The sequence below is a fragment of the Callithrix jacchus genome, chromosome 11, assembly GCF_049354715.1.
Source record: "Callithrix jacchus isolate 240 chromosome 11, calJac240_pri, whole genome shotgun sequence".
Classification (NCBI taxonomy): domain Eukaryota; kingdom Metazoa; phylum Chordata; class Mammalia; order Primates; family Cebidae; genus Callithrix; species Callithrix jacchus.
Genome location: NC_133512.1, coordinates 59362171 through 59390131, shown reverse-complemented (window position 1 = coordinate 59390131; position 27961 = coordinate 59362171). Strand labels below are relative to the sequence as shown.

The following is a 27961-nucleotide window of genomic DNA, read 5'->3' as shown; positions in this document are numbered from 1 at the left end:
AGAGTGTCGCGCGGCACCAGCTGAGTGAAGGTCAAAGTCAACAGAATAATCTCTGCAGTCCATGGTCTGAGAGGGTCCTTCTATCCGAAGGAGTTTTCATGAAAGGGCATTTCCGAACATTTAATTCCAAGGACACAGTCCAGTCAAAAGACGTTCGGGGTGGCGTAAAGGTGAGGCAAAAGAATCCTTCAAAAGAAAACAGCGGTTTCTCCGAGACTTGACAGAAACTAAGACTGGAGACGTGGGAACCGGGGCCCGTGGCGCGAGTTGGGGTGGGAGTCGCGTAAGAAAAGTAACGTCTAGAGAGGAAAAGTGACCCTACATTACAGAAAGAAATGGAGCAAAAAATGGGCTTGACTATTCTAGAGCTGCTTCAGAAAGATCTCTGGAGGACCACCAGGAACCCCGCAGGCAAGCCAGGCAAAGGTCGGATACTCAGCCGCTCGCGAAAGAGGGGCGCGCAAAGCTGCCGAGCCGCGTGTGTAAGTCTCCCCCATGCACTCACGGCTGGTCCCCCCTCGGTGCTGTGCTCTGGGCCCTCCCCAGCTCCCTCCACACACATCCCGCCCCCTCCAAGCTCCCCGACTCCTCCCCCGCATTCCTCGGCTTTAATCGACTGGAGTCAGTGTTCCCGGGGCCCTGGGCGCCCTGCGCCGTCCAGGCGTGCAGCCCCTAGCGGCGCGTCACTGCCAGCCCGGCCTCCGCGCGCCTCTCTCTCTCCTCCTCCCTGGCTGTACGCGATCTAGCTCGGGGAGGCGGGGAAGCAGCTGGAGCGCGACCGCCGCGGCAGCCACCCTGCAGCCACCAGTCGGAGGTGCAGTCCTTAGGCCCTGGCGCCCGGGTGGGCCCTTGGGGAGTCGGCGCCTCTCCCGGGGAGCTGCAAGGCTCGCCCCTGCCCGGCGCGGAGGGCGCGGAGGTGAGCGGGTCGGGGAGGAGCGCGAAAGGAGGCGGCGGCGGCGGAGTTGAGGGTCGAGATGCAGTCGGCGCCACGCGCTGCATCCATCCTCCCGGATTCCGCGCCCTCTGCGGGTGTTCGCCCTGAGCTGCGGGGTCCCTGCCCTGAGCTGCGGGGTCCCTGATCTGGCACCTTGAGGTGGAAAGTGAGAAGGGTGATGGGTGTTTGTCTCACTGATTCCTCCTCCTCCTCCTCCTCCTCTTGGTCTCCTGGAGCTTCGGAGAAGTCCTGAGATTGGGCCCAGGAGAAAGAAGGCCAGGAGACTTCCCAGGTAGGATGTGTCCCAGCGGGAAAGGACTGGCAGGTTACTTTCCCTTCTTTCATAGTCTCCCTGCCACTTTGGTTTGATGCAGGGCATTTCATTGAAGATTATGCAGTGCTGCTTTGCGAACAGGTATTTCTAGCGGTCATTTTGTTTATTGCCCGGTAATGTAATCGTGGTGTGTTTAGGCCATTTGTGTTAGAAAGTAATTGGCCTCTTGTTTGACTGTCCTAAATTATCTTTGAGCCCAGTGTTCAGCCTCAGCCAAAACTTGTTGAAAATTATGCCCTAAAAATCTTGCTCTGAAAATAGAGCAGAGAGATAAAGATAATTTTTGTTAGGAGATTTCCATTTATTATCTCTCCTACCCCGTGGAGAAGGACTGGTGTCAGTTTTTACTCCTCGGGCAGTTAGTTTTTTAGGTGGAAAGGCAGTCCAGGTCATGGTAAATTATCGCTCATCGCTGTAGGAGAAACAGAATTCAGACCCCTGCCCCACCCCCACCCCCACCTCCATCCTCCGGCTTTAGATTCTAGTCCTTTTAACAGCCCCGCTGCTTGGCATCTTTTTTGTTTCCTAAGCCATCTCCCCATCCTTTTCCTCCACTTTATTATTTCTTCATTTTATTGATCTCTGTTTATTTTTTTTCTTTCTTTAACCCTATAATTTTTTTACTCCGAGTCTCTCTCGGTTGCTTTAAAGTTTAGAGACTATTTAATGGAAAACAAACAAACAACAACAGCAACAAAAACAGCCGTCCTAAATAATTTGCAGGGTGTTTAGGAACGTAAGCGTAACTATATGTGCTTCCATTGGGATGGCTGCACTTTCTGCCTCTTAGCTAGTCACTCTGTCAGGGGAAATGAGACAATATCGAGAATGATCACTTGAGCAAATTGTTCAGGAAGGAAATGAAAAGCTTTATTCAAGTCACATTTCATTGTACTGGTGCTATGGAAAATGTGGTCAATGAGCATAGTTGTATTTTAATACTGTATTTAATACTGAAAAAACAGGACAGAAGACAAATTTTAAAGAACGGATTGTAAATGAGTTATAAAAGTGAGAAAGAGGATACACCAAAAATGGGAAAGAATAGGACTGCAGGTTTGATAAAGGTCATAGGACATCAGGAGATCCATTATCCCTGCTGGGCCAGAAACCTTGGCATTGAGGTAACTGAGACATTAACATAACAATAACATTGATAAATCACCTACCCCTTCAGGGCCCTCAAGGCTTTCAACAAAAAGAGAAGTCTGATCTAGAGAATTCTTACATGTCTTTTTGTCCTAACGTTTTTCGATGCATTCCATAACAAAAAATTTTTATTGCATCCTTCGTTATACTGCCAGACAATGTGGAGACAGTGATGGACAAGACAAATATGGTTCTTCCCTCATCCAGCTTACTGTCCAATGGGGGAAATAGTAAACAGTAAAGAAACAATCATATAAAATACTACAAAATAAATTTGACAAGGGCTGAGTGAATTATTCTCCTATCGAGATGGAACAGCATATGGAACATTCCCAAGGTACATAAAGTGGTTGTTCTTTTCTTCTTTGAGAAGAGGTTGCTGTGGGTGGACAATCTACAGATGAGGTTAGAGAGGGAAGCAGGGACTGACTCATTCAGGGCCTTTTATGTCACAGGAAGGTGGCTGTAGTTCTAAGTACAAGGAGCACTGATTTTAATGAGAGACATTTTATGATGATTTATATTTTAAGATGATCTTAGCTGCTGTTGAGGATGGTTTGGAAAGGTTCAAAAGAGAAAGTATGCTGACCCATTAGGAAATGTTTGCAGAGTTCAGGTGAGATGATGGACACCTGGACTAGCCTGGTATTGGTGGAGACGGATTTATGAGATATGTTGGAGAACAGGAGTTGGTGCAGGATTTTTTGTCAAAAGTGAGGGACAGCAAGGACTCAAGAATGACTCCCAATTTTTGGATTGGAGCAACTGGTGGGTAATGGTGCCATTTACGGATTTCCAGGCAAATGGAAACAGGTCTAGGTGGAAAAAGTTCAGGTTTGAACCTGTGAAGTTTGAGATGTCATGGAGACAGGTCATAACTATATGGGGCTCTTGGGATGCAAAAAGGGAGGCCCTCCAGGACCTAAGTGGATAGACTGGTCTTTGATAGGTCAAACTGGTCATTGTGAATTTAAGGTGAAACTAATGAGCTCAGTTTTCTGGTTTTTTTCTCCAGTAACCTTCACCAATGTGGATACAGAGACAGAGAAAATGGATAGCTGGGTTCTTCCAGGACTAGAGTTTTGCCAAGGAGATATGATGGACAGTAAGAAAGTTAAGGATCTTTTCAAGGGAGTGACTATAAATCTAGTCTGAGTTTAAAGAGAAACCAGAGCATGCTAACGGAGTGGAAGATATTAAGCAGTTAGAGAGGTAGAGGTCAGTGGATCGGATTTCTTTTGCTATTTAGAGTTATCAATGTGAATATTTAAACTAAGGTTATTGGAAGTCCAAGAGATAGTGCTTGGAGATTTCAGGAAGTGAGTGACTGAGGTGGGGTAGAGGCAAAAATTCATTACCTCCAGTGAATAAGTCAATAAAATAAGAGCCCCTGACATTGACTGGTTCATCCACTTGAGTGATAAAGTCCAGGAAAAACATGACAACTATTGGGTTACAGAAGACAACTGTGTGAATACTGGGAGCCAGAGTCTGCAGTCATAAGGAATAAACTAGAAGTCAGTAGAGGACAGCAGTGAGGACAGCAGTAAGGACAGGGAGAGGTGTCCCTGTCCTTGGTACAGTGAAGTACCATAAGCCTCAAAGGAGCTGGGTGTTTGCAGGAGAGATCATGAAGAAATGTTCAGATGTAGGCTTATGAAGTGAAGATTACACCACCCCACCTCATGGCCCTGGAGAATTATGTTTTCTTGATGACCTCTCCAAATCAGCAGGTTGTGAAATGTCATCAAAACCTCTGTGGACAGTCCTTTCAGAGTTGCTGTCATCCAATAATAAATGCCCTATTTATCTGTGAAACCAATTAGATTCTATTTTTCAAAATTAACATAGCACAGCAGCTGCCATTCAGCTTCAGGAATGTTCAGGAAATCCTTCTAAATTGAAAATCTTAAGAGGCTGTCTAGCTGAATGTGACTGAATTCCCTATAGTAATAATACATTCTCAAGTATTAAATGTGTACAGCAAGTCAAATGCCCATTTAAGAAAACTATGTCCATGACACACACTTCTAGACTGAGCTCCCAAAGTTGAAGCCTTAAATATAGGGTGGTTATATTACTATTATTATTCAGCTTCAAGACTTATTTTGTGTTGGAAACTGCCACCGAAGTCAAGTATAACCTATTTGTTTGCCACTTAACAAAGGAAATTGAGACATCAGAGAATCAAAGTAATTGCAAAGGCTTAGGCCTGCTCTTTCACCCCTATACCATGAAAACAAAACTTTCTATAAATGACATAGTTGTTTTTTGTTTTTGCTTTTACCTTTTTTTTTTTTTTGGAGGCCAAGTTTCACTCTGCTGCCCAGGCTGGAGTGAAGTGGTTCGATCTCGGCTCACTGCAATCCTTGCCTCCCGGATTCAAGTGATTTTCCTGCCTCAGCCTCCCGAATAGCTGGGATTACAGTTGCCTGCCACCACACCTGGCTAATTTTTGTGTATTTTTAGTAGAGATGGGGTTTCATCATGTTGGCCAGTCGAATCTTGAACTCCTGACATCAAATGATCCACCTGCCTCGGCCTTGCAAAGTGCTGGGATTACAGCCATGAACCACCATGCCCAGTCTATAAATGACATAGTTGTATCAGTTATTTAATTTGGATTCTTTATGAATAACATCAAATGAAAAGGTAGAGACACTATGGGCATCACCTGGGAGCTTGTGAGAAATGCAGAATCTCTAGCCTCCCTCTAGACCTAGAGGATCTGAATGTGCATTTTAACAAGATCCCCAGGTGACCATATTAGCATTAAAGTTTGACAAGTGCCCTTCCAGTGCATTAGTCCTTCGTAAACACTGGTCTTCTCAGGTGAGCAGGATCTGTGATGCCTCAAGAACTGGGGAGAGGATCCCTTTGTAGAACAGGAAGAAGAGATATCATCTTGGAAACATTCTGAATTTTGAATATTATGAAACAACAGGAACAAAGTGTTCTGTGCAGGGAGTGATACATTTTAAGGATTTGTCCTTCCCACAAAGTGAAGAGAGAAAATTTCAAAATAATAAGTGGACCTTCTGATACTGCTCTTCCTTCAGTGGAAAGGGGGAAAGAACTGCATGCATATTATTCAGCATTCTGTATTCAAAGTAACTGCTACTCTTTCTCGAGTGTAATTTTTCATTACTACAAGCAACAGTGTAAAAATTAACATAAGCGAGGGTCAAAAGCCACATCTACTATGACAAATAATGAAAGTATTAAATTGAATTCTGAATCTTAGCAGAGTGATTTTCAATCTTGGTTGTATAATAAAATATCTGTTAATCTTTAAAAAAAAATGCTGTTGTTCAGGATGAACCCCAGACCAATTAAATGAAAACTGAGTGGTGGGGGATAACCCGTGATCACTGTGTTTTAAAACTCCCAAGGTCATTAGAGCATGCACGTAGGGTTGAGAACCACTGCTTTCGTAGCTCATTAAGAGGCAGCTCTGAGATTGCAGTTGTGTCTCTCCATGTGCCAAAACAGTGGGACTCTCTCTCACTGCCATAAGTATAGTATCAAGCCAGGTCACCAATATTTAGGTCACACTCGCTGGCCAGTGGGGTTTTCAGAATATTGAAGGAAGTAGGATTTATTTTTTGAAGAAGCTTGCTTAGGCTAACTTTTAAAACAAATTGTTGATACATGTTACATAATTATGGGGTACACATGAGTATGTGTCACATCCATAGAATGTGTAATGGTCTGGTTGGGGTTTTGGGGGAATCCATCACCTTGAGTATTTATCATATCTATGTGCTAAGAACATTTCAAGTCATCTCTTCTAGCCACTTTGAAATACACAGAACATCGGATAGGCAACCTACTTTGCTATTGAACATTAGAACTTATTTCTTCTAACTGTAAGTTTGTATCCATGAACTAACATGTCTTCATCCCTTCCTCCCATCAACACAGCCTTCCAGCCTCTGATATCTCTCATGCTATTCTCTACCTCCATGAGATCCACTTCTTTAGCTCCCACATGAGTGAAAACATTCGATATTTATTTCACTTAAGAAAGTGACCTGCGTTATTTCACTTAAGAAAGTGACCTCCAGTCCTATCCATGTTGCTGCAAATGAGATGATTTCATTTTTTAAGGCTGAATAATATTTCATTGTGTATACATACCACATTTTCTTTATCCATTTGTTGATGGATATGTAGAGTGATTCCATATCTTTGCTAGTGTGAATAGTGTGTAACAAAAGATGTGAGGGCAGGTATCTCTTTGATACACTAATTTCTTTTCCTGTGGATAATACTCAGTAGTGAGATAACTGGATTGTATGGTAGTTCTATTTTTAGTTTTTTGAGAAACAACCCCCATACTGTTCTCCATAGTGGCTGGACTAATTTACATTTCCACCAACAGTTTATAAGGGTTCCCTTTTCTCTGAATCCTGTCAGCATCTGTTATTTTTGTCTTTTAATAATAGCAGTTCAAATTGGGATAATTTGAAATCTCATTGTGGTTTTAATATGCATTCCCCTGATGATTAGTGATGGTGATATATACTTGTTGACCATTTGTTTGTCTTCTTTGGAAAAATGTCTGTTCATGTCCTTTACCCATTTTTACAGGATTATCCGTTTTTATATTGTTGAGTTATTTGAGCTCCTTGGATATTCTGGATATTAGTCCCTTGTCATATTTACAATTTACAAATATATTCTCCTATTCAATATGTTGTCTCTTCACTCTATTGATTGTTTCCTCTGCTGCACAGAAGTCTTTTAGTTTAATATAGTCCCATTTGTCTATTTTGTTGTTGTTGTTGCAGTGCTTTTGAGGTCCTAACCATGAAATCTTTGCTTAGACCAATGTCTTCAAATGTTTCCCCAATATTTTCTTCTTGAAATTATGTGATTTGGGGTCCTATGTTTAAGTCTTCAGGTGACCTTGAGTTGATGTTTGTATAAGGTGAGGGGCAGGGGTCCAGTTTTATTCTTCAGCATACAGACATCCAGTTGTCCAAGTGCCATGTATTTGAAGAGGGTATCCCTTCCCCAGTGTATGTTCTTGGTGCCTTTGTTGACAATCAGCTGGCTGTAAACATGTGGATTTTTTTTGTGTGTGGATTCTCTAATCTGTTGCATTCATTGGTCTGTGTGTCAGTTTTTATACCAGTACCATGTTTTTTTCGGTTACTGTTGCCTTGTAATACATTTTGTTTCAGGTTTGTTCTTTTTGCTTAGGATTGCTTTAGCTGTTCAGGATCTTATTTGGTTCTATATAAATTTTAGGATTGCTTTTTCTAATTCTATGAAAAACGACATTGGTATTTTGATAGGGATTGCACTGAATCTGTATACTGCTTTGGGCAGTATAGTCATTGTAGTGATGCTAATTCTTTGAATTCCTAAGCGTGGAATGTTTTCCCATTTGTTTATGCCGTCTTTAATTTCTTTCTACAGTGCTTGGTAGTTCTCCTTGTAGCAATCTTTCACCTCCTTCATTAAATTTATTCCTCATATTTTTATAGCTATCATAAATGGGATTTTGTATCCTGCAACTTTATTGAATTTACTTATCAGATCTAAGAGTTTTTTGGTGAAATCTTTAGGTTTATCTAGATCTAAGATCATATCATCATCAAAGAGGGACAGTTTGACCTTCCTGTTTTCCAATGTGGATACCTTTTATTCTTTCTCTTTACTGGCTGCTCTGGGTAGGACTTCCAAGACTATGTTGAATAGAAGTAGTGAAAGTGGGCATCCTTGTCTTGTTTCAGTTCATAGAGGAAAGGCTTTGAGCTTTTCCCCATTTCAAAATAACAATAATTATTATATTATGTCAATTATATATGCCATTATTATGTTGAAGCATATTCTTTCTATGCCTAGTTTGTTGAAAGTTTTATCATGAGGGGATGCTAAATTTTCTCAAATGTTTTTTCTGCATCTATTGAGGTATCATATGGTTATTGTCCTTCATTCTCTTCATGTGATGTATCACATTTATTGATTTACATATGTTGAACCATCTTTGTATCCCTGGGATGTATCCCTGGAATAAATACCATTTGATCATGATGAGCTTTTTTTTTTTTGAAACAGAGTCTTGCTCTGTCGCCAGGCTGGAGTGCAGTGGCGCAATCTCGGTTCACTGCAACCTCCGCCTCCTGGGTTCAAGCGATTCTTCCACCTTAGCCTCCCGAGTAGCTGGGACCACAGGTGCGCGCCACTATGCCCAGCTAATTTTTGTATTTTTAGTAGAGATGGGGTTTCACCATGTTGGCCAGGATGGTCTCCATCTCTTGACCTCGTGATCCACCCACCTCAGCCTCCCAAAGTGTTGGGATTACAAGTGTGAGCCACCGTGCCCGGCCAATGTACTTTTTTTTTTTTTTAGTAAGTTGTTAGATTTGCTTTGCTTCTACACACACACACACACACACACTTTTAAAGAGACAGGGTCTTGCTTTGTTGCCCAGGAGGGAGTGCAGTTAAGCAATCATAAATCACTGCAGCCTTCAACTTCTGGGCTCAAGTGATTCTCCTGCTTCAGCTCCCAAGTAGCTAGGAATACAGGTGTGCACCACCTGGCCTAATTTTTAAATTTTTTGTGGGGATAGGCATCTCATTATGTTGCCCAGGCTGGGCTTAAACTGGCTTTAAGGGATCCTCTTGTATCAGCCTCCCAAAGTGCTGAGATTACAGGCATGAGCCATCATGTCTGGTGCTTGGTTTCTAAGTATTTTGTTGAGTATTTTCTGTGCTCAATCAGAAATATTAGTCTGTAGTTTTCTTTTTTGTTGAGACTTGTTTGCTTTTGGTATGAAGATAATGCTGAGTTCATAGAATGAATTAGGCAGAATTACCTCCTGTTCAATGTTTCAGAATAGATTGAAGAAAATTGGTTTAGATCTGTTTTGGTAGAATTTGGCAGTGAAGCCATCTGGCCCTGGACTTTTCTTTATATGGGAGTTTTTAAATTACTGCCTCAACCTTTTTATTATTGATCTGTCCAAGTTTTCTGTTTCTCTCATTTCCATCTTGGTAGGTTGTATGTGTGTAGCAATTTATCCATTTCCTCTGGGTTTTCTAGTTTGTTGGTGTATAGTTGTTCATAATAGCTTCTGATGATGTTATGTATTTCTGTGGTATCAGTTGTAATGTTTCCTTTTCCATTTCTTTTTTTTTATTGAATCATTTTCTCTTTTATTCTTGGTTAGTCTAGCAAGTGCTTTATCAGTTGTATCTTTTCAAAAAACAAAACTTTTTGTTTCATCCATCCTTTGCATTGTTTTTTACGGCCCAATTTGTCTAGTTCTGCTCTGATCTTCATTATTTCCTTTTACCAATGCTGGGTTTGGCTTGTTTTTGCTTTTCTAGTTCCTTGATATACACATTAAATTGTTTATTTGAAATCTTTATGATTTTTTTGTGTAGGTACTTATTGCTTTTGCTGTATCTTAAAGGTTTTGGTGTATTGTGTTTTTATTTTTATTTTTTCAAGATATTTTTGGATTTCTTCCTTAATTTATTCTTTGCCACAGCAGTCATTCAGAAGCATGTTGTTTAATCATTTATTATTACAGTTTCAAAGTTCCTCATGTTATTGACTTCTAGTTTTATTCCATTGTGGTCTGAAGAAATACTTGATATGACTTTGATTTTTTAAAAATTTGTTGACTATTATTTTGTGTTCTAACATGGTCATTTCTAGAGAATGTCCATGTGCTGATGAGAAGAATTTGTATTCTGTAACTGTTGTATAAAATGTTCTTTAAATGTTTGTTAGGTCAATTTGGTCTAACGTATAGTTTAAATCCAATGTTTCTTTGTTAATTTTCTGTCTAGATTATCTGTCAGATGCTTGCAGGGGGTGTTGAAATCCCAACCATTATTGTATTGGAGTCTGTCTCTCCTTTCAGATCTAATAATATTTTATTTATATTAATATATCTAAGCAGTCTGTTGGGTGTATATATATTTAGAATTGTTACATCCTCTTGCTATAATTGATCCATTATCATTATATAATGACCTTCATTGCCTCTTTATACTGTTTTTGACTTAAAGTCTTTTTTATTTGATATAAATACAGCGACTTCCGGTTTCCATTTGCATCTTTTTCCATCCCTTTGCTTTCAGTCTTACATGTCATTATAGGTTAGATGGGTTGCTTGTACCCAGCATATAGTTGGGTCATGATTTTTTATCTATTACAAGTCTATATCTTTTAAGTGTAAAGTTTAATCCATTTGCATTCAAATTATTCAACAATGAAAACTTCCTAAGTCTAGTGCGAGATGGAGACACCCAGATACAGGTTACTCAGAGATTCCCCAAACAGATATAATACAAAAATGTCTTTCCCACAGCACATTATAGTCATATTGTCAAAAGTAAAAGACAAAGAGTGAATTTTAAAAACAGCAAGAGAAGAATGACTAGTCACCTATACAGGAACCCTCAGCAAAATAAAATTTTTACCTGTTCATTCTGATTTACAGAAGGGGTTTGAACTTGCTTTGTAAAATAAGCAGATAATTAATGTTGTTTTGTTTTTGTTTTTAGTTTGAAAAAGTCTTGATCATCATGATTGTTAGATTTAAAGATTTTGCAATTCTTTTATTTTGGGAGATGCTACAGTATATATTCAGAAGAACTCAGGACTGGGTTATAGGACACTTGGATTCCCTTGTGTGAATCTAGCAACCTTTTTCACCCTTAGATAATGTGCCTTTAACTTTTGAATGGAGTGAGCATGGATTATATTACTTGTGGGTTTTTTAACCGCTCCTGATTCCCATCATAGCCAGTGACATCTCCAAATGGACATTGACAGTTTTTTCCTTACCCTGACTCCTGTCTGCCCTTCTGAGTGCACGGACTACACCAAGGGAGTGGTCTATCTTAAAAGATGTGAAATGAAACATGTAATTGATTTAAAAATAGTAAATGTTTTTCTTTCCCAGGAGCGGTTGCTCCTAGGTGCTGAGGAGCAATGAAATGACAAAAGAAAAAGGAATAATATACTAATTTGAGTACAACCATAATTCTTACACCTTGATACCTATACCCCCCAGAAAAAACAGTCTTCCTTAAACTCCTCACATGCACCTAAATGACACGTCTTAACTGTACTGACTACCCGGGTTCAAATCCTGCCTCCCCTGTCTTCTCTCTTGGATAAATTAAATATCTTCTGCATGTCTCAGTTTTCTCATCTGCAAAATGGGTGCGACAGTATTAGCACTTATCTCTTAGGGTGGTTGTGGGGATTCAATCCGTTAATACATAAAAAACACAAGAGAGCTGAAATACATTATGTCCTATATAAGTATTAGGTAATATTACTATAATTATTGTCTTTCTAAAATTTCACATACTGATGTAGTTGGAGTTACTGGATGTGACTCATTTTTAGGGTAAAAAGATGAATTTTCCTGCTCTAGTCATTTCAAATTTCATTTAGTAAAAACCCCAACATGTTTTTTAAACATTCCACCTGTGCCTGTAAAGTCCATTAAATCCTCTGAAGTGAGCCACATCTGCTGTGAGCATAAAAGAAATTGTGCAATCAGGGTAGAGTGGAAGAGTATTTTTCTTTCAGACCCAACTTTGGGACTAATTCATGGCAATCCGATTTGTATTCTTGAGCAAATTATTCCAGATATGAATATTTCAGATGTTAGTCTCTTAACTAAAAAATAATTTGAGAGATTTTTCCAGGAAGAATAATTGTATCATAGTATATGCAGCCAACAAATAAAAGGGTGTCATGTTGAGGTCCAAAGGGAGAGGGTGGATGAGCAGAAAGAATACTTGGTGTCGGTGGTGGGGTGTGTGGGGGGGGTGCTTAGGCAGGAGAAAGATGATTTTGTTCAATAGCAGCTATCGTCAACAGCTTTCTCACACTGTCTGTCCTGTCTCAGATGCTTAGTCTGGTGGCTCTCACACACACAGCTGCTGGCCCACTCTCCCTTGCCTTCAGGGACAGCTGCTTGACTATTTTTCTCTCTGGGCATGGGTGAGCCAAGCCATGTCCTGGCTACCCTTGTTCTTCTGAAAAGACGGACAACTCTGACTCTCTCTCTTTCCCTGGGCACAAGAGTGCCTGTACATTGTCAGCAGGGCAATTACACCTTTTACAGACAATAGTGGCATAGAGCCAAGTGATGAGTTTTCTCCATGTTATAGCTATGGTGGTGAGCTTCTCTGTTGTATCTACATGGCTATGATAACAAGCGGAGTTATACGCCTGTGCTCTAAACTCACTGAGTCACTGGGGATGTTTACCTTTGCCTATCCTTGACCAAAGCACAGTCACGTTCCTGACAAAGGGGAAGAAAAAGATTTCATAAATATTATATAATTTAAGACCATAAACACATTACTAATCCCTTTTTCCATAGGTAAACTATCTTTCTCAATGATACATTGTGAGATCTAGGGTGAATGATAAAAGTTCATGGTATTTACTCTTTTGTTATATCTTGATGCCTATTTTTCTTAAACTATTATTTAAGTGCCAGAGTTCGTTGTTAGCTGATTTATCCAGTTCTCATTTAATGATAAAGTCATTAGCTACTGAAGTACATAGGGAACTTTAACCTCCACCCCAAATGACTCTAGACAGTTTTGGTTTAAATAGCTTTTTAAAAAATGGGTTTTCTTTCTTCTCTTATCTTATGAGCCATCACTTAGTATCATAATCCTCTCTGTCTCCAGCAGTATTTCTGATTTGCTGCCTCTGATCTGCTCAGAAGCTGGGTAATTATGCTTGTTACAAGTGTGTTTTTCAAAAACATTCTGAGTGAAAACTTCAGTCTCTTTTCTCATATGCTCTAGTGAGGCAGGAGGCAGAACCTGAATCCAGAGCAGGGTTGGGACACTGGACCAAACTGAGATCAGGGCAGAAGCACCTCCCCATAAAACATGCCCACCAGCGTGCCATGTCAGTTTACCGTTTCCATGGCAACACTCAGAAGTTACCACCCCTTTCTATGGCAACAGCTCAACAACCCAGAAGTTACCACTCTCATCCTAGAAATTTCTGCATAAATCATCCCTTAATTTGCATATAAATAAAGCGGCTTTAAATATGAGTGCATAGTTGCCATTGAGCTGCCACTCTGGGCACACTGCCTATGGGGGAAGCCTGCTCCACAAAGAGCAGCACCTTTGCTGCTGCTGTAAACTGCTGCTTCAATAAACATTGCTGTTTAACACCTCCGGCTTGCTCTTGAATTCTTTCCCGGGCAAAGCCAAGTACCCTCCTGGGGAAAGTCCCAATTTGGGGGCTTTCCTCTTCTGCATCACTAGTGTCTTCCTGCTCAAAGAGGGGTCCTCAGACAGCAGTGGTATTGCTTTCATCAGAAATGCAGAATGTTGGGCCTCCCTCCAGACCTACTCAATCAGAGCCTACATTTTAAGATTCCCAAGTGATTTGTGTGCACATTATAATTTGAGAAGCCCCACTTTAGCACATCACCTTTGTGACAGTTAATTTTCCCAACGAGATGATTTTTTAAAAGCCAAAAGATTTATACGATATGAAGAGAAACCAGAATAGTGATCCTTTTTTAGCTTACAAATTGTGTCTTACTATGCTCTCTGTTATACAGTGTGGTGAAACACTTTACCTCTAGAAATACAGGACATTATTACAATGTCTAGAAGTGTTTTAATGTTCAGTAATAGGTAATTGATGACCATTTTATTTTCTCTCCCCTAGGATATTCTTGGAGATCTTGGAAGAGTCTGTAACATGGAATCAATCTCTATGATGGGAAGCCCTAAGAGGCTTAGTGAAACTTTTTTACCTAATGGCATAAATGGTATCAAAGATGCAAGGAAAGTCACTGTTGGTGTAATTGGAAGTGGAGATTTTGCCAAATCCTTGACCATTCGACTTATTAGATGTGGCTATCATGTGGTCATAGGAAGTAGAAATCCTAAGTTTGCTTCTGAATTTTTTCCTCATGTGGTAGATGTCACTCATCATGAAGATGCTCTCACGAAAACAAATATAATATTTGTTGCCATACATAGAGAACATTATACCTCCCTGTGGGACCTGAGACATCTGCTTGTGGGTAAAATCCTGATTGATGTGAGCAATAACATGAGGATAAACCAGTACCCAGAATCCAATGCTGAATATTTGGCTTCATTATTCCCAGATTCTTTGATTGTCAAAGGATTTAATGTTATCTCAGCCTGGGCACTTCAGTTAGGACCTAAGGATGCTAGCCGGCAGGTATGTATTTTAAATTTTTATGCTTATTTATATGGTATTTTGTAGTTAGACAGCTAAGCAAATATCAAACATTTTAAAACCAAATTCTAACACTTTCCAATGACTGTCATCTGAAAACTAAGTATGAGCACCTGAAGATTAATGTTCTGACCTTGTAAGGGCACATTTCCATTCTCAAAGTGATGTGGAAAGCTGGGAAAATACCGTGAACTTCATCCAGTTCAACTTGAGAATAAGGCAGATGGGGTGCTCTGTCAATGCCATTGTAGAATGAGCTTTTATAAACACATAAAATATGTTTTAAAAATCTTTTAAATTTGCATATGCATTACAATTAAGCATGATTATAAGACACTTTTATTGTTTTTGTCCATAAAGACAGTTGATTAGATTCTTTAGAAAATAAGTTTAAGTATTATATCATTGTATGCTGCATGTCAGTCATGATAACCTTTACTTTCCAGTCTTTATTTTAATGACTAGTAAAAGAATATTTCTAAATCCGTTTTTTTTTCTTTTGCATATTCACCAAAGTTTAGCAGTGGATATAGAATAAGCAAATTAGAACTAAGGACCGGTGAGACAAACTTGAATTTAATCATATACCCATATTTATACCAATTTAAAATTTTTAACAGAAAAAAATGTTGAACAGTGATTAAAATTCAAAATGAGCCACAGAAATAGTCTAAATTTGTATTTTGTAGTGATTGTGCCATTATTTTGAATGATTGGTTTAGTTTTTGGCTTATTATATTATCATTTGTACAAAATTTTTTCCAAATGCGTTTAAAAAAGTTTTTCTCAACATTGTTACAACTGTAATATATTAATTTAGAATACTTTTTTCTGATTTCTTTGTTATAAAAGGACCTATATTTTAAAAGCTCACAAATGATTACATTCAAAAAGCTCATTCAAAAAGGATTTGTCATTCATCTGGCTAATGTTATCTAAGATAAATAATCCAAAGAGTGTTATATTGTCACCATTATGTAAATAAGTTTACATGCAAATATTTCTATATGATCTATTTCAGAGTCCTTATACAAACATCTTCAGGGATATATTTAGGGATTTGTTTTCCCCAAACATTACTTGGAGACTTTATAGCAATATTTTTCTAGTCCTGAATGAGGTGGCCTACCCATTAGTAATAGTAGCTCACTCCAGTAATGAACTTGGTGCTCAACAAATACTTGTTGAATTTTCAATGATATTACAGTATCTAACAGATTTCAATAGTTTGAAAGCCTGCCCTCATCTCCACCCATCACATCATTAGAGTTTCTGTAAAAGTAATATCTTAGGCTTAGAAAAGGACAGTTGCTTCTCTATTTAAATTAACTATGCCTTATAATTCTTTTTACTTGTCAGGTATATCATTATTTAGAGGTGAAAGTATTTAATATACTGACCAATGAAATAATATGACTGAGATTATTAGGGTTTTTTCAGAGATACTTGGTGTATTGGTTTCTAAGCCTAAATTTTATTTAAAACCTTATTAAATTTTATTAAAAATATAGCACTATGGCATAATTTAAAGGTTTTAATTGCAGATGTCATCATCCAAAGTGCATGCCCACTTTCAATCATGTTAAATATCAGTAAAGGGGAGTGTTTGTGCTAGACAGAACTGCCACAGTCTTAGAACTACACATTGTCCATGACAGCAGGGGGTGCTAGCCCCACACTGTCCCCTTTGGGAATTAGAGAGCTGGAGTGGGGTAGAGGCATGGCCAGCAGCTCAAAGTCCACCCAAACCCCTGGAGAAGAGGCTTTACCTGGCTGCTGCTACTGAACCATGTGGCCTAGAAAAGTACACTTTTCTTTCCACTTGCCTCCCCACTGGCAGCCCCCCTCTGATGATCCAGGTTGCAGCTACATTTTCCTGCATTTCCTTGTCCTGTTATCATAAGTGGTAAGGACTTTTTTGTTTCTATGACACTATTTAAAATCTATGAATAATAGGTTAATATACTCATAAATGTCTTATCCCCAGTCTTTAATCATTTGGATCACTCACAGTCATCACAGGTGATACTCCATAAGTGGAGCATGCGATTGTTACCATTTTTATAAACAACGATACTAATGCTGAGTCTTTTTGTTTTTCCCACAGGTTTACATATGCAGCAACAATATTCAAGCCCGACAACAGGTTATTGAACTTGCCCGCCAGTTGAATTTCATTCCCGTTGACTTGGGATCCTTATCATCAGCCAGAGAGATTGAAAATTTACCCCTACAGCTCTTTACTCTCTGGAGAGGGCCAGTGGTGGTAGCTATAAGCTTGGCCACATTTTTCTTCCTTTATTCCTTTGTCAGAGATGTGATTCATCCATATGCCAGAAACCAACAGAGTGACTTTTACAAGATTCCTATTGAGATTGTGAATAAAACCTTACCTATAGTTGCCATTACTTTGCTCTCCCTGGTATACCTAGCAGGTCTCCTGGCAGCTGCTCATCAGCTTTATTACGGTACCAAGTATAGGAGATTTCCAACTTGGTTGGAAACCTGGTTACAGTGTAGAAAACAGCTCGGATTACTAAGTTTTTTCTTCGCTGTGGTCCATGTTGCCTATAGCCTCTGCTTACCGATGAGAAGGTCAGAGAGATACTTGTTTCTCAACATGGCTTATCAGCAGGTACTGAACATGCTTGTTATTTATCTGATACTAGTAAAATTATTTTTATTAATATAAATTGCAAAACATAAAATTTTACATACCTTGTAATGGAAATTTGATTTTGGTATACTATGGGAGGTAAAAGAATCATTCTTTAAACAATACTTTTGTGTAAGAATTATGTGACTACTTCAAAATTAATTCAAGTACAGGCTGCTACCATCCCTTCCCTTACAGAATAGAAGCAGCAAAGTAGAGGGTTGGGATCTCTCCCTTTTTCAATGTTATGATTGCAATGAGTGTTTTCAGTATTCGACAATTCATTATTGTAATATTTTATAATTGGCCGTGCTCCACAAAATGCTGAGGCAACTGTCATTAAATATATATAATAAAATTAAAACTGGTAAAAGTATAAAACAGAACAGGAAGACATGATCAGGAGAAAAAAGTAGAATACTTCTCTGCTAATAGTATCGACACATCTTCTATTTTGGCTTTGAGATTTTTAATATTATGAGAAAGGAGATGCTATTGTCTACAAGACTCTTGTTATCAAAAGGCAGAAAAGATAATAGTTCCAGGAGTGAAGATTTTCTAGCACTTAGCTCTCAAAATAACAAACAAACAAACAAAAGTAATCTCAGGGAGCACTTCATGGAAGGGGCTTGATGATGAGGTAGACTATGGTTTTCCTCAATAATTCCCAATCCACGAATGTAATTTAAGGAGTTTCCCTGAAGCCGTTTGGTCTAACATTTCTCAGTGAAAGCCAAGAACATTGCACAAAAACAAATGAAATGTGTAAAAGCATGTGCATTTTGTAAGGATCCAAGGTATCATGGTCCAAGTATGTGGCATCTAGATGTACTTACTTAAGCTTGTTTCAATAATAAAACCTAAAATAATTTTTTTTTAATTCATAGATTGATAACCTTTAAGCCACCCACTCTCTGAAAAAAAAAACAGCCAAAAACCCACTTTTCTTAACGGGATATCAAGCCTTTTATAGTTGCTCAGTTGGCTTCTTTACCTTTTTCCAGTCATTTGCCCAGATCTCACCTTCTCAGTGAGGCCTACGCTGGATGCCATATTAATGCTGCCACCTGCCTCCACCCCAACCAGTATTTCCAATCCCTCTGACTTACCCTGCTCTACCTTTCTTTTTTTAATACCACTTACCATCTTCTAACACACTTGATTGTTTCCATGTTAAATACATTTACCAGTGTCTGCCTTCCCCCATCAGAATGTAAGTTCATGAGAAGAGGGATCTTTGTCCATCTTTTCCACTGATATATCCCTAATGTCTATATCTGAGCTGAGGCATTGTGGACACTCAAACAGCCCATTTGTGGGATGAATGAATGAACTGGGAGGGCAGGTGGATCCAGGTTGTAGTTTCTGAGTACACTGGGGTATGCTGTTATTCTGTATTGTACAGATATCAAATAAGACAATGGTAAGAACTCTGTGGCCTCTTTCATGATGATGGTATGATTGCTTCAGGGAAGTAATGGCTAAAAAGGAGCTTATTATGTTACATTTCAAGTATGTTTTGTTAACTAGAATTGGACAAAGTTAAACTGTTGTTAAGTTATAATCTGTTTTTCATTAATAAACAGATACTTATTTAAATCAAAAATTTCAGCTGAAGGACTCCAATACTTGATTTATACTCATATTATGAGTATAAATAGAACTTCTAAAAGTAGTCCCTACACAAAATACCTGAAATTCAGAGTTAATTGTCTGACTTGATTATATACACATTATCAATATAAGGAAAAGACATTTGGGAAAATACTGTATATAAATGACACAATTAGATGGTTGGGAATTATATTAATGAGGCAGTCCAAGTGGATAAATAGTTGAGCTCCATAGGCTTCTATAGCCAGGGAAATCACAGCTTTCTAGGAAGAAAATATGAGAAGAAAGATAAAAGAGAGATAGATTATTCATGTGAGGGAGGAAGGTACTGATGTAGTTTAGAAATTCCCTGCCTGTATCCAAGTTGAACTAAGGCCAGACTATATCCCAGATATTCAACCAAGTTTAAACCAGCTTGTAAAAGTACCTCAAAACTAAGTTTAACTGCCAGTAACTTCTTTTGTGTCACCCTAGAACCAACCACTAAGCATTTTATAGTGTTAGACTCCAGAGTCCCTGTAATGATGTATTACAAATATGATGGCAAATCTCTGCCCCTCTATTCTAGCACATATACAAGGAAAGTGAAAGTTTTGTCCTTTTATTTAACTCTCCTTTCCCTTACACCTGAAGCAGTGTCATCCAGTAACAGATTCTCTGTAATGGTTTGTTAGACTAAATAGTACAACTTAAATATGTCCATATATGATCAGGTTCTTATGCCAAAAGTGAATGCTGTGCTGAATCAGTTAATGTTCTGCTAAATAAAGGAAATTCACATTTGCTTTCTTGTTAGGTTCATGCAAATATTGAAAACTCTTGGAATGAGGAAGAAGTTTGGAGAATTGAAATGTATATCTCCTTTGGCATAATGAGCCTTGGCTTACTTTCCCTCCTGGCAGTCACTTCTATCCCTTCAGTGAGCAATGCTTTAAACTGGAGAGAATTCAGTTTTATTCAGGTATGTGGGGTTTTGTTTGTTGAAGGATTCGGCAGGCAGGATAGGATTTCCTCGTTAAGAACAGCTGAATTTTAAACATGTTTCTTATAATAAGGGTGCCTTTGAGGCTGTATTTATGCATCTAAATACATTATGCTGGAAGCCAGCTTAAATGCTCTGGTTAAGTAGGTGAAAGACCAGTCAGTACATGATTGTACTGGAAGGCTTTAATAGCACTGCCTTCCAGTACACTATGTTAAGAATGAAAAGTTATTTTAAAAGAGAAAAAAAAAATGAAAGTGAGGAAGGATGAGCTAAGATCAAACTTAATGTTGAAACTCAATTCATTATCAGCCAAGTGAATGAAAAATTATTTTATGTTTTGATTCATTTTGATCTGTCTAGAAAAATCTTGTTTGAACTCAAGTGGAGATATCAATCTGAATATTTTAAAGAAATGTGTGTGTATACACACACATACAAACACAAGCAGTAGCAAACTAGGTAACCAGATTAATGAATTATGACAAGCAACCAGCCTTAAGAATTTTGTTAGTATATGTATTTAGTCAGTAGTATACTAATATGTATGGATGTTTATAAAGGGATTTCAAAGCACCATTGTATTCTTTAATAGTTAAACATTCACACTCTCCAATAACATCTAAATAAAAAAGGTGCATATTTAAAAAAATATATAACTGGCCAGGCACAGTGGCTCATGCCTGTAATCCTACACTTTGGGAGGCTGAGGTGGGCGGATCACCTGAGGTCAGGAGTTGGAGACCAGCCTGACAGGACATGGAGAAACCATGTCTCTACTAAAAATACAAAATGCATGGTGTTGCATGCCTGTCATTCCAGCTACTTGGGAAGCTGAGGCAGAAGAATTGCTTGAACCCGGGAGGCAGAGGCGGAGGTTGCGGTGAGCCAAGATCACGCCATTGCACTCCAGCCTGGGCAACCAGAGTGAAACTCTGTCTCAAAAAAAAAAAAAAAAAAAATATATATATATATATATATATATATATATATATATGTATATATATATATATAAATATATGTATATAATTGAAACATAGACTCTACCTATATTTTCACTAAATCTGCATTGGTTGTATCCAAATGGTTTACAGCACAGTAGGCAAATTTGTGTTCTTTGGTGGTACACTTAAGTTTTCTTTCATTTAATTGCTTGCTTGTTTTTTTTTAAGGTCATGTAAAAATCTCATTCAAAATAAGGCCATAATGCTTATCTGAATTTATTTCTCCTTTTTGAAGAAAAGGGAGAGTACTTTCCCAACAGCTAATTTATACCTGAAAAGAAATAGTAGGCTCTCTGGTAAAAGGTTCTAGACAGATGCAAATTAGCATTATAAATTTAGATGAGTAATTGCAAATATTTTGCCCGCTGGAGGGTTGAAATTTTCCCAGTAAAGTTAGACATTATGTAATTATACTGATGTAATATTACTTTTATATAACAGATCCTTTTTCAAAGTAAGCAGTCTTAAGCCTAATAATTTAGGGAACTAAAGAATGCTGATCTTTTAAAATTTAACCTTTAAAGTGTCTAACTGAAGTACTCTTAATAAACTCTATTTGAATTGCTGTTTATATTAATACTGCAGGATTCTTTATATTTACCTATTAGCCAGTATGTATTTGTGTGTATGCCCACGAGGATGCTCATTTAATTTTAACTTAATTTAATTAATTTTAATAATTTTAAATTGATTTAATTTTATCATATATCTGTTTATGTATTAACAATGATGTGTCATCTAACAATAGGGATACATTCTGAGCAATGAGTTGTTGGGCAATTTTGTCATATGAACATCATAGAGCATATTTATACAAACCATGACCTATTATTGCTCCTACGCTACAAACCCATACAGCATGTTACTGTACTGAATACTACAGGCAGTTGTAACACAATGGTAAATATTTGTGTATCTAAGCATATCTAAACATAGATAAGGTACAGTAAAAATACGGTATGTAATATGATGAGGCCACCATTGTATATGCAGCCCATAGTTGACCAAAATGCCCTTATGTGGCACGTGACTATATTTATGTGTATGTATATACACACACATGTACACATTTAATATACAAGTGGTGGGAATGTGGATAATTTTTATATAGAAGAGTTTAGCATATGTATCAATACCCTTAAGGAAAAGCTAGATGTTTTGACCAAACCAGTCTTAGGACTGGTTTCTAACAGTAGGGTTAAAAATATGGAAAAGGGCCTAACATGCCATTTATAGTTGAGGAAAGTTGGAACACAGTAAATTATCATCAAAAAGGAATGGTTCAATAAATTATGCACATTGATTCAATAGAATATTATACAGTATTAATGTCATTTTCATATCTAATGACATGAGGAAAATGTTCTTGATAAAATAAATGAAGTAGTAAGAATATTACAGTGTATGCAATAGGGCCCTATTTGTGTCAATAAAGTGTGCATATAAATAATAAATATATATGCACATATAAAAATATTAATATTGTTTAATTCAGTGGAGGACAAAGGTTAACTTGGTAATTTAAGACAAAATAGTTTTATCCAAATGTAAACATTGTATATCTTGATAGCTTAATTTATGAGTTTCAGTCATTTGTTTCTTATCTTTGTTTCTCTTCCTTCCTCCCCTGGCCCAAGTCTACACTTGGATATGTCGCTCTGCTCATAAGTACTTTCCATGTTTTAATTTATGGATGGAAACGAGCTTTTGAAGAAGAGTACTACAGATTTTATACACCACCAAACTTTGTCCTGGCTCTTGTTTTGCCCTCAATTGTAATTCTGGGTAAGATCATTTTACTCCTTCCATGTATAAGCCGAAAGCTAAAACAAATTAAAAAAGGCTGGGAAAAGAGCCAATTTCTGGAAGAAGGTACTGGAGGAACAATCCCTCATCTCTCCCCGGAGAGGGTCACAGTAATGTGATGATAAATGGTGTTCACGGCTGCCATATAAAATTCTACTCATGCCATTATTTTTATGACTTCTACATTCAGTTACAAGTATGCTGTCAAATTATCATGGGTTGAAACTTGTTAAATGAGATTTCAGCTGACTTAGTGATAGAATTTTCTTCAAGTTAATTTTCACAAATGTCATGGTTTACCAATATGAATTTTTCTAGTCAACATATTATTGTAATTTAGGTATGTTTTGTTTTGCACAACTGTAACCCTATTGTTACTTTATTTCATAATCAGGCAAAAATACTTACAGTTAATAATATAATATCAAAAACAATTTGTAAACCAGCAGAATTTAAAGCTTTTAAAATAATTCAATGGATATATATTTTTCAAGATTAAGTAAGGTTTTAATTATTCAACTTAAAAAGAAGAAATGCATTATTATATGTTATTTTTAATAAAGGACACATTATGTTAGCATCTAGGTAAGGGTGCATGATAGCATTCCTGTATTTCTCTCATAAAATAGGTTTTGAAGAATGAAATTAATTGTATGAAGCAATGTGATTATATGAACAGTCACAAAAAGACAAATTAAACCTGAAATTATATTTAAAATATATTATGAAATACATATTGATAATGCATACCTCATGAAAGATTTTATTTATTGTGTTACAGAGCAGTTTCATTTTCATTTTTATATTAATATATGATCAGGAATAGGATTCAGTAACCTTTGGCCTCCAAAACTACTATCTCTAATAGAGTACCAATCCTAGGAATTGTTTAATAGTTCCTACTTAGAATAAAAGTATCAAGTTTGCACACAAGTGGTCTGTCAGCTGATCTTTGTAGCACCTTAACCAATCACCACTTGCTATGGTATGGAATTATACTGATGTTCCTTGAGGGACTGTGATATGTCAGGCATGGTTCTAAGTACCTTACATGTATTACCCCCTTTAATACTTAGAACAATCCCATGAGATAGGTAGTTATTATGTTCATTTTACATATGAGGAACCAAAGGATAGGAAAGTTATTTGTCAAAGGTCACACGGTCAGTAAGTGGCAGAATGAGCATTCAAGTTCAGGTAGTCATATTCCAGAGGTCACAGTTTTAACACTAGATTGTAGAGCTCCCACTGCATCCCTATGCATTATGTTCATGATGCCAATCTAGATGCTTGTATAAAGGCACTGACATTGTTTAGAGTGGATTGTGTACATGCAAAAAATGTATAAATAATAATAAATTATTACTGCCTGTATGGTAATTCACAGTTACTTACCCTCTTTTTGCTTGGAACATGATCCTGGAGACCCATGGCAGTCCAGGTGCCTCTCTATGCAGTGAAGTACCCTAGCAGTGCTAACAAATCCCTGAGATCCCAGTCTTTCAAAAATCTCTGTAGAGCTGGTCTTCTCCTTTTCTCTTCCCAAGAAGTTCTCCTGCCTGCATAACCATTCATTAGGGAGCAATTTCCCAGCATGAAGGATATTAGGGTAAGTGGCTAATTATAAATCTACTCTAGAGACATATAATCATACAGATTATTCATAAAATTTTTCAGTGCTAGCATTCCACATTTAATTGCATTTTGCTCAAACCATAGAATGCCCTACATTCCCTCCACCGCCATTTGCTATTTCCTTATTAAATTAGAAAATTATAGACAAGATACAATTATATGCATTCCTCTTCCTGAACTTACCTACATAGGCACTACTGAATCCAGCTGCCAAAAATAAAGACTTTTATTTAGTAGAGGCTACCTTTCCCACCAGTGACTCTTTTCCTACTACTGTACCGTCAGTTTGTTAATTCACTCATGATTCTCTTTTCTCCTCTTGGTGAATTTTATTATCTTGTACTTTCTTTCTTTTTTTTTTTTTTTTTTTTTGAGATGGAGTTTCACTCTTGTTACCCAGGCTGGAGTGCAATGGCGCGATCTCGGCTTACCACAACCTCTGCCTCCCGGGTTCAAGCAATTCTCCTGCCTCAGCCTCCCGAGTAGCTGGGACTACAGGCGTGCACCACCAAGCCCAGCTAATTTTTGTATTTTTAGTAGAGACGGGGTTTCACCATGTTGACCAGATGGTCTCGATCTCTTGACCTCGTGATCCACCCGCCTTGGCCTCCCGAAGTGCTGGGATTATAGGCGTGAGCCACCGTGCCCGGCCTTATTATCTTGTACTTTCTGAGTTCTACATTTTCTTTATTTTAAATATATTTCTCCCCACTTGGTAATCACTTGTTTGTTCTTGGTGGGAATTCAGTTGGGCAATGATAACTTTTATGCGCAAATACCTAAACATTCTATTACAGTGAACTAATGAAAATAACAGCATATTTTCAGTATTTTCTTGTTCCTTAAATTCCACTCTGTTAAGACTATGCTAAACATTTAATGTGAAAATGAAATGAAATATTCCTAAAAGTTAGATGACTATTAAAGTATATATTGTTGCATGTATATATTAAGTAGCCAATGCTATAAATAAAAATACCACTGTTACAGATAAATGAGGCCTTTAAAATATGAAAAACAAACTTTTATGAAAACGTACAAAAGATGAATCTGTTGGTTTCAAATGGCATCATCTTTTCAGTAGTATAAAAATTGAATAATTCTGAAGTTTTAGAATAAGTGTAATATATTTACCATTCTAAATGTTTAAATGCTTTTCTAAAAATGCAAAACTATTAATTGATGTTTAGTTGCTTTATTTTACTTCTATGTGATTATTTTCTTAATTGTTATTTTTCGTAATCATTATTTTTCTCAATCATTCTTCTGGCCACAGAAGTAAGACAATTCTGCTATCGCTAAATGTGAGAAAGTGATGATGAGAACTTTAGAACAGTGGAGATCTGCTACCTGGTCTGTGTTTTGAGAAGTGCTGCTTAGAAAATTATAAGAATCTAGAAAAGATACTCAGTCTTAATCCTATGCAAAAAATAATAATAATAATAAGTAATTTTTTCCCTATGAGGAAAATAACCATGAGCTGTATCATGCTACTTAGTTTTTATGTAAATATTTCATATGTCTCCTTTATTAAGAATATTTAAAATCATATTTAAATATGAATATATTCGTGCTCACATTATTTTTCAAAACATACATGAAATTTAGCCCAGATTTGTCTACATGTAAGGTTTTTATTTAAATTGTAAAATATTTAAAAGTATGAATAAAATATATTTATAGGTATTTATCAGAGGTGATTATTTTGTGCTACATACAAATTGGCTAATGAGCTCTAAACTACCTGATTAATTTCTTATAAAGCAGCATAACCTTGGCTTGATTAAGGAATTTTACTTTCAAAAATTAATCTGATATAGTAACTTAAGGTATATCATACTTTCATTACAATCAAATTATAGAAATTATTTGTGTAAAAGGGCTTCAAGAATGTATCCAATTTTTTATTATAGATCTATGTAATATGATAAAAACTTAATTCTTCTAAATTACCACTTGCCATTAAGCTATTTCATAATAAATTCTGTACAGAGTTTCCACCAAAAGAGATTTGTTTATGAAATATTTAAAGTTTCTAATGTGATATTTCAAATAAAGTATCATAAATGTAGTAAGTGAATATTTATTTAGGAATACTGTAAACACTGAACTAAATATACCTGTGTCAGTCTATGAAACCCCTGTTTTGAAATAAGTAAATAGCTTAAAATGTGTTGAAATTGTTTTGTAAATCCATGACTTAAAGCATGATACATACATAGTATAACATACCTCACAGTGTTAAGATTTATATTGTGAAATGAGATGCCCTGCCCTCAGTTGTTCATCATTCAGTAAAACAAATTCTGATACACATTCAGTACAAATAATTAGCTCTAAATGAAACTGTAGTAATTTCAGTGGAAACGCAATCTGTTCTTACCTTTAAACAGTGAATTTTACATGAATGAATAGGTTCTTCACATTTTTTGTCTAAGAAAATTATACAGTGCTAATTTTCAGAGATTCTGTCCATATGATACTAAAAATGTTTTGTTCAGCCTAACATACTGAGATTTTTTTTAACTTTCTAAATTACTGAATTTCCATCATGCATTCATCCAAAATTAAGGCAGACTGTATGGATTCTTCCAGTGGCCAGACAAGCTAAATTAAATCACAGAAGTAGATGCTTTTGTATGATCTCCAAATTGCCAACTTTAAGGAAATATTCTCTTGAAATTGTCTTTAAAGGTCTTTTGCAGCTTTGCAGATATTCAGACTGAGCTGGAACTGGAATTTGTCTTCCTATTTACTTCTTTAAAAGCTGCTGCCCATTACATTCCTCAGCTGCCCTTGCAGTTAGGTGTCCATGTGACTAGGTGTTGGCCAGTGAGATGAAGTCTCCTCAAAGGAAGGCAGCATGTGTCCTTTATCATCCCTTCATCTTGCTGCTGGGATTGTGGATATAACAGGAGCCCTGACTGCTGTCCCCAGAGGATCAAGGCCACACAGGAAGAGGAAAGCAGATTAGAGACCAGAAAGACCTGACGACTTTCCTATTTCCACTGCTTTTTCCTGCATTTAAGCCATTGTAAACTGGGTTTGTTACATGAAGCTAAAATTAATCCTTTCTGCCCTTCAGTTCTTTGTCCTGATACTGTTTAACCCTGTTTGAATTAACTAGACTGCAATAATTCTTACTTTTATAAGCTTTCAAAGGGTAATGTGCAATTCACATTAAAATTGATTTTCCATTGTTAATTAGTTATACTCATTTTCTTGCCTTGATTTTTCACTAGATATTTTGTATCTGCTTGGACTATATTGTCTTCTTTTTAACTGTGTGATCAGTAATTACTAAAATTCTGTAATCTCCAAAACATCGCTATCAAATTACCTGCCATGTTTTTATATCATTCTCATAGATCTCCCTTATAAACATTTAAATAAAAAGTACTATTTAATGTTATAACTTCTCTTTTGAAATGTTGTATACAAGTGGATTTTTTTCTCAATGAATAATAATTTCAGTATTGATGAAGGCCTTCTAATACTTTTCTGAGTTATTTGTTTTCAGAAGCATTCAGAAAGCAATAGATGTGATAGTTTTGGAGGGGTTTTGTTTATTTTTACCAAAGTAGTAATTTAGAAAAACCTCCATTT

General features: G+C 37.0%; 1 protein-coding gene across 15 annotated transcripts; it reads left to right on the top strand.

The window, feature by feature from the left end:
- Positions 1 to 27767, top strand: STEAP2 (STEAP2 metalloreductase). Of its 15 annotated transcripts, none has more exons than XM_017975371.4 (7): positions 1 to 170; positions 367 to 482; positions 14116 to 14640; positions 16766 to 17293; positions 19725 to 19889; positions 22552 to 22699; positions 24731 to 27767. In XM_017975371.4, the coding sequence occupies exons 3-7, from the start codon at positions 14149 to 14151 to the stop codon at positions 24937 to 24939; spliced, it is 1542 nt and encodes a 513-aa protein (XP_017830860.2). In that variant the 5' UTR covers positions 1 to 170; positions 367 to 482; positions 14116 to 14148; the 3' UTR covers positions 24940 to 27767. The 15 variants fall into 15 exon arrangements, with proteins under 15 accessions (XP_017830860.2, XP_078198969.1, XP_078198966.1 ...); XM_078342849.1 differs by lacking the exons at positions 1 to 170; positions 367 to 482 and adding exons at positions 636 to 1226; positions 2573 to 2754 and having other exon boundaries at positions 27050 to 27767; XM_078342847.1 differs by lacking the exons at positions 1 to 170; positions 367 to 482 and adding exons at positions 636 to 1226; positions 2573 to 2754 and having other exon boundaries at positions 24756 to 27767.
- The last annotated feature ends 194 nt before the right edge of the window (positions 27768 to 27961 follow it).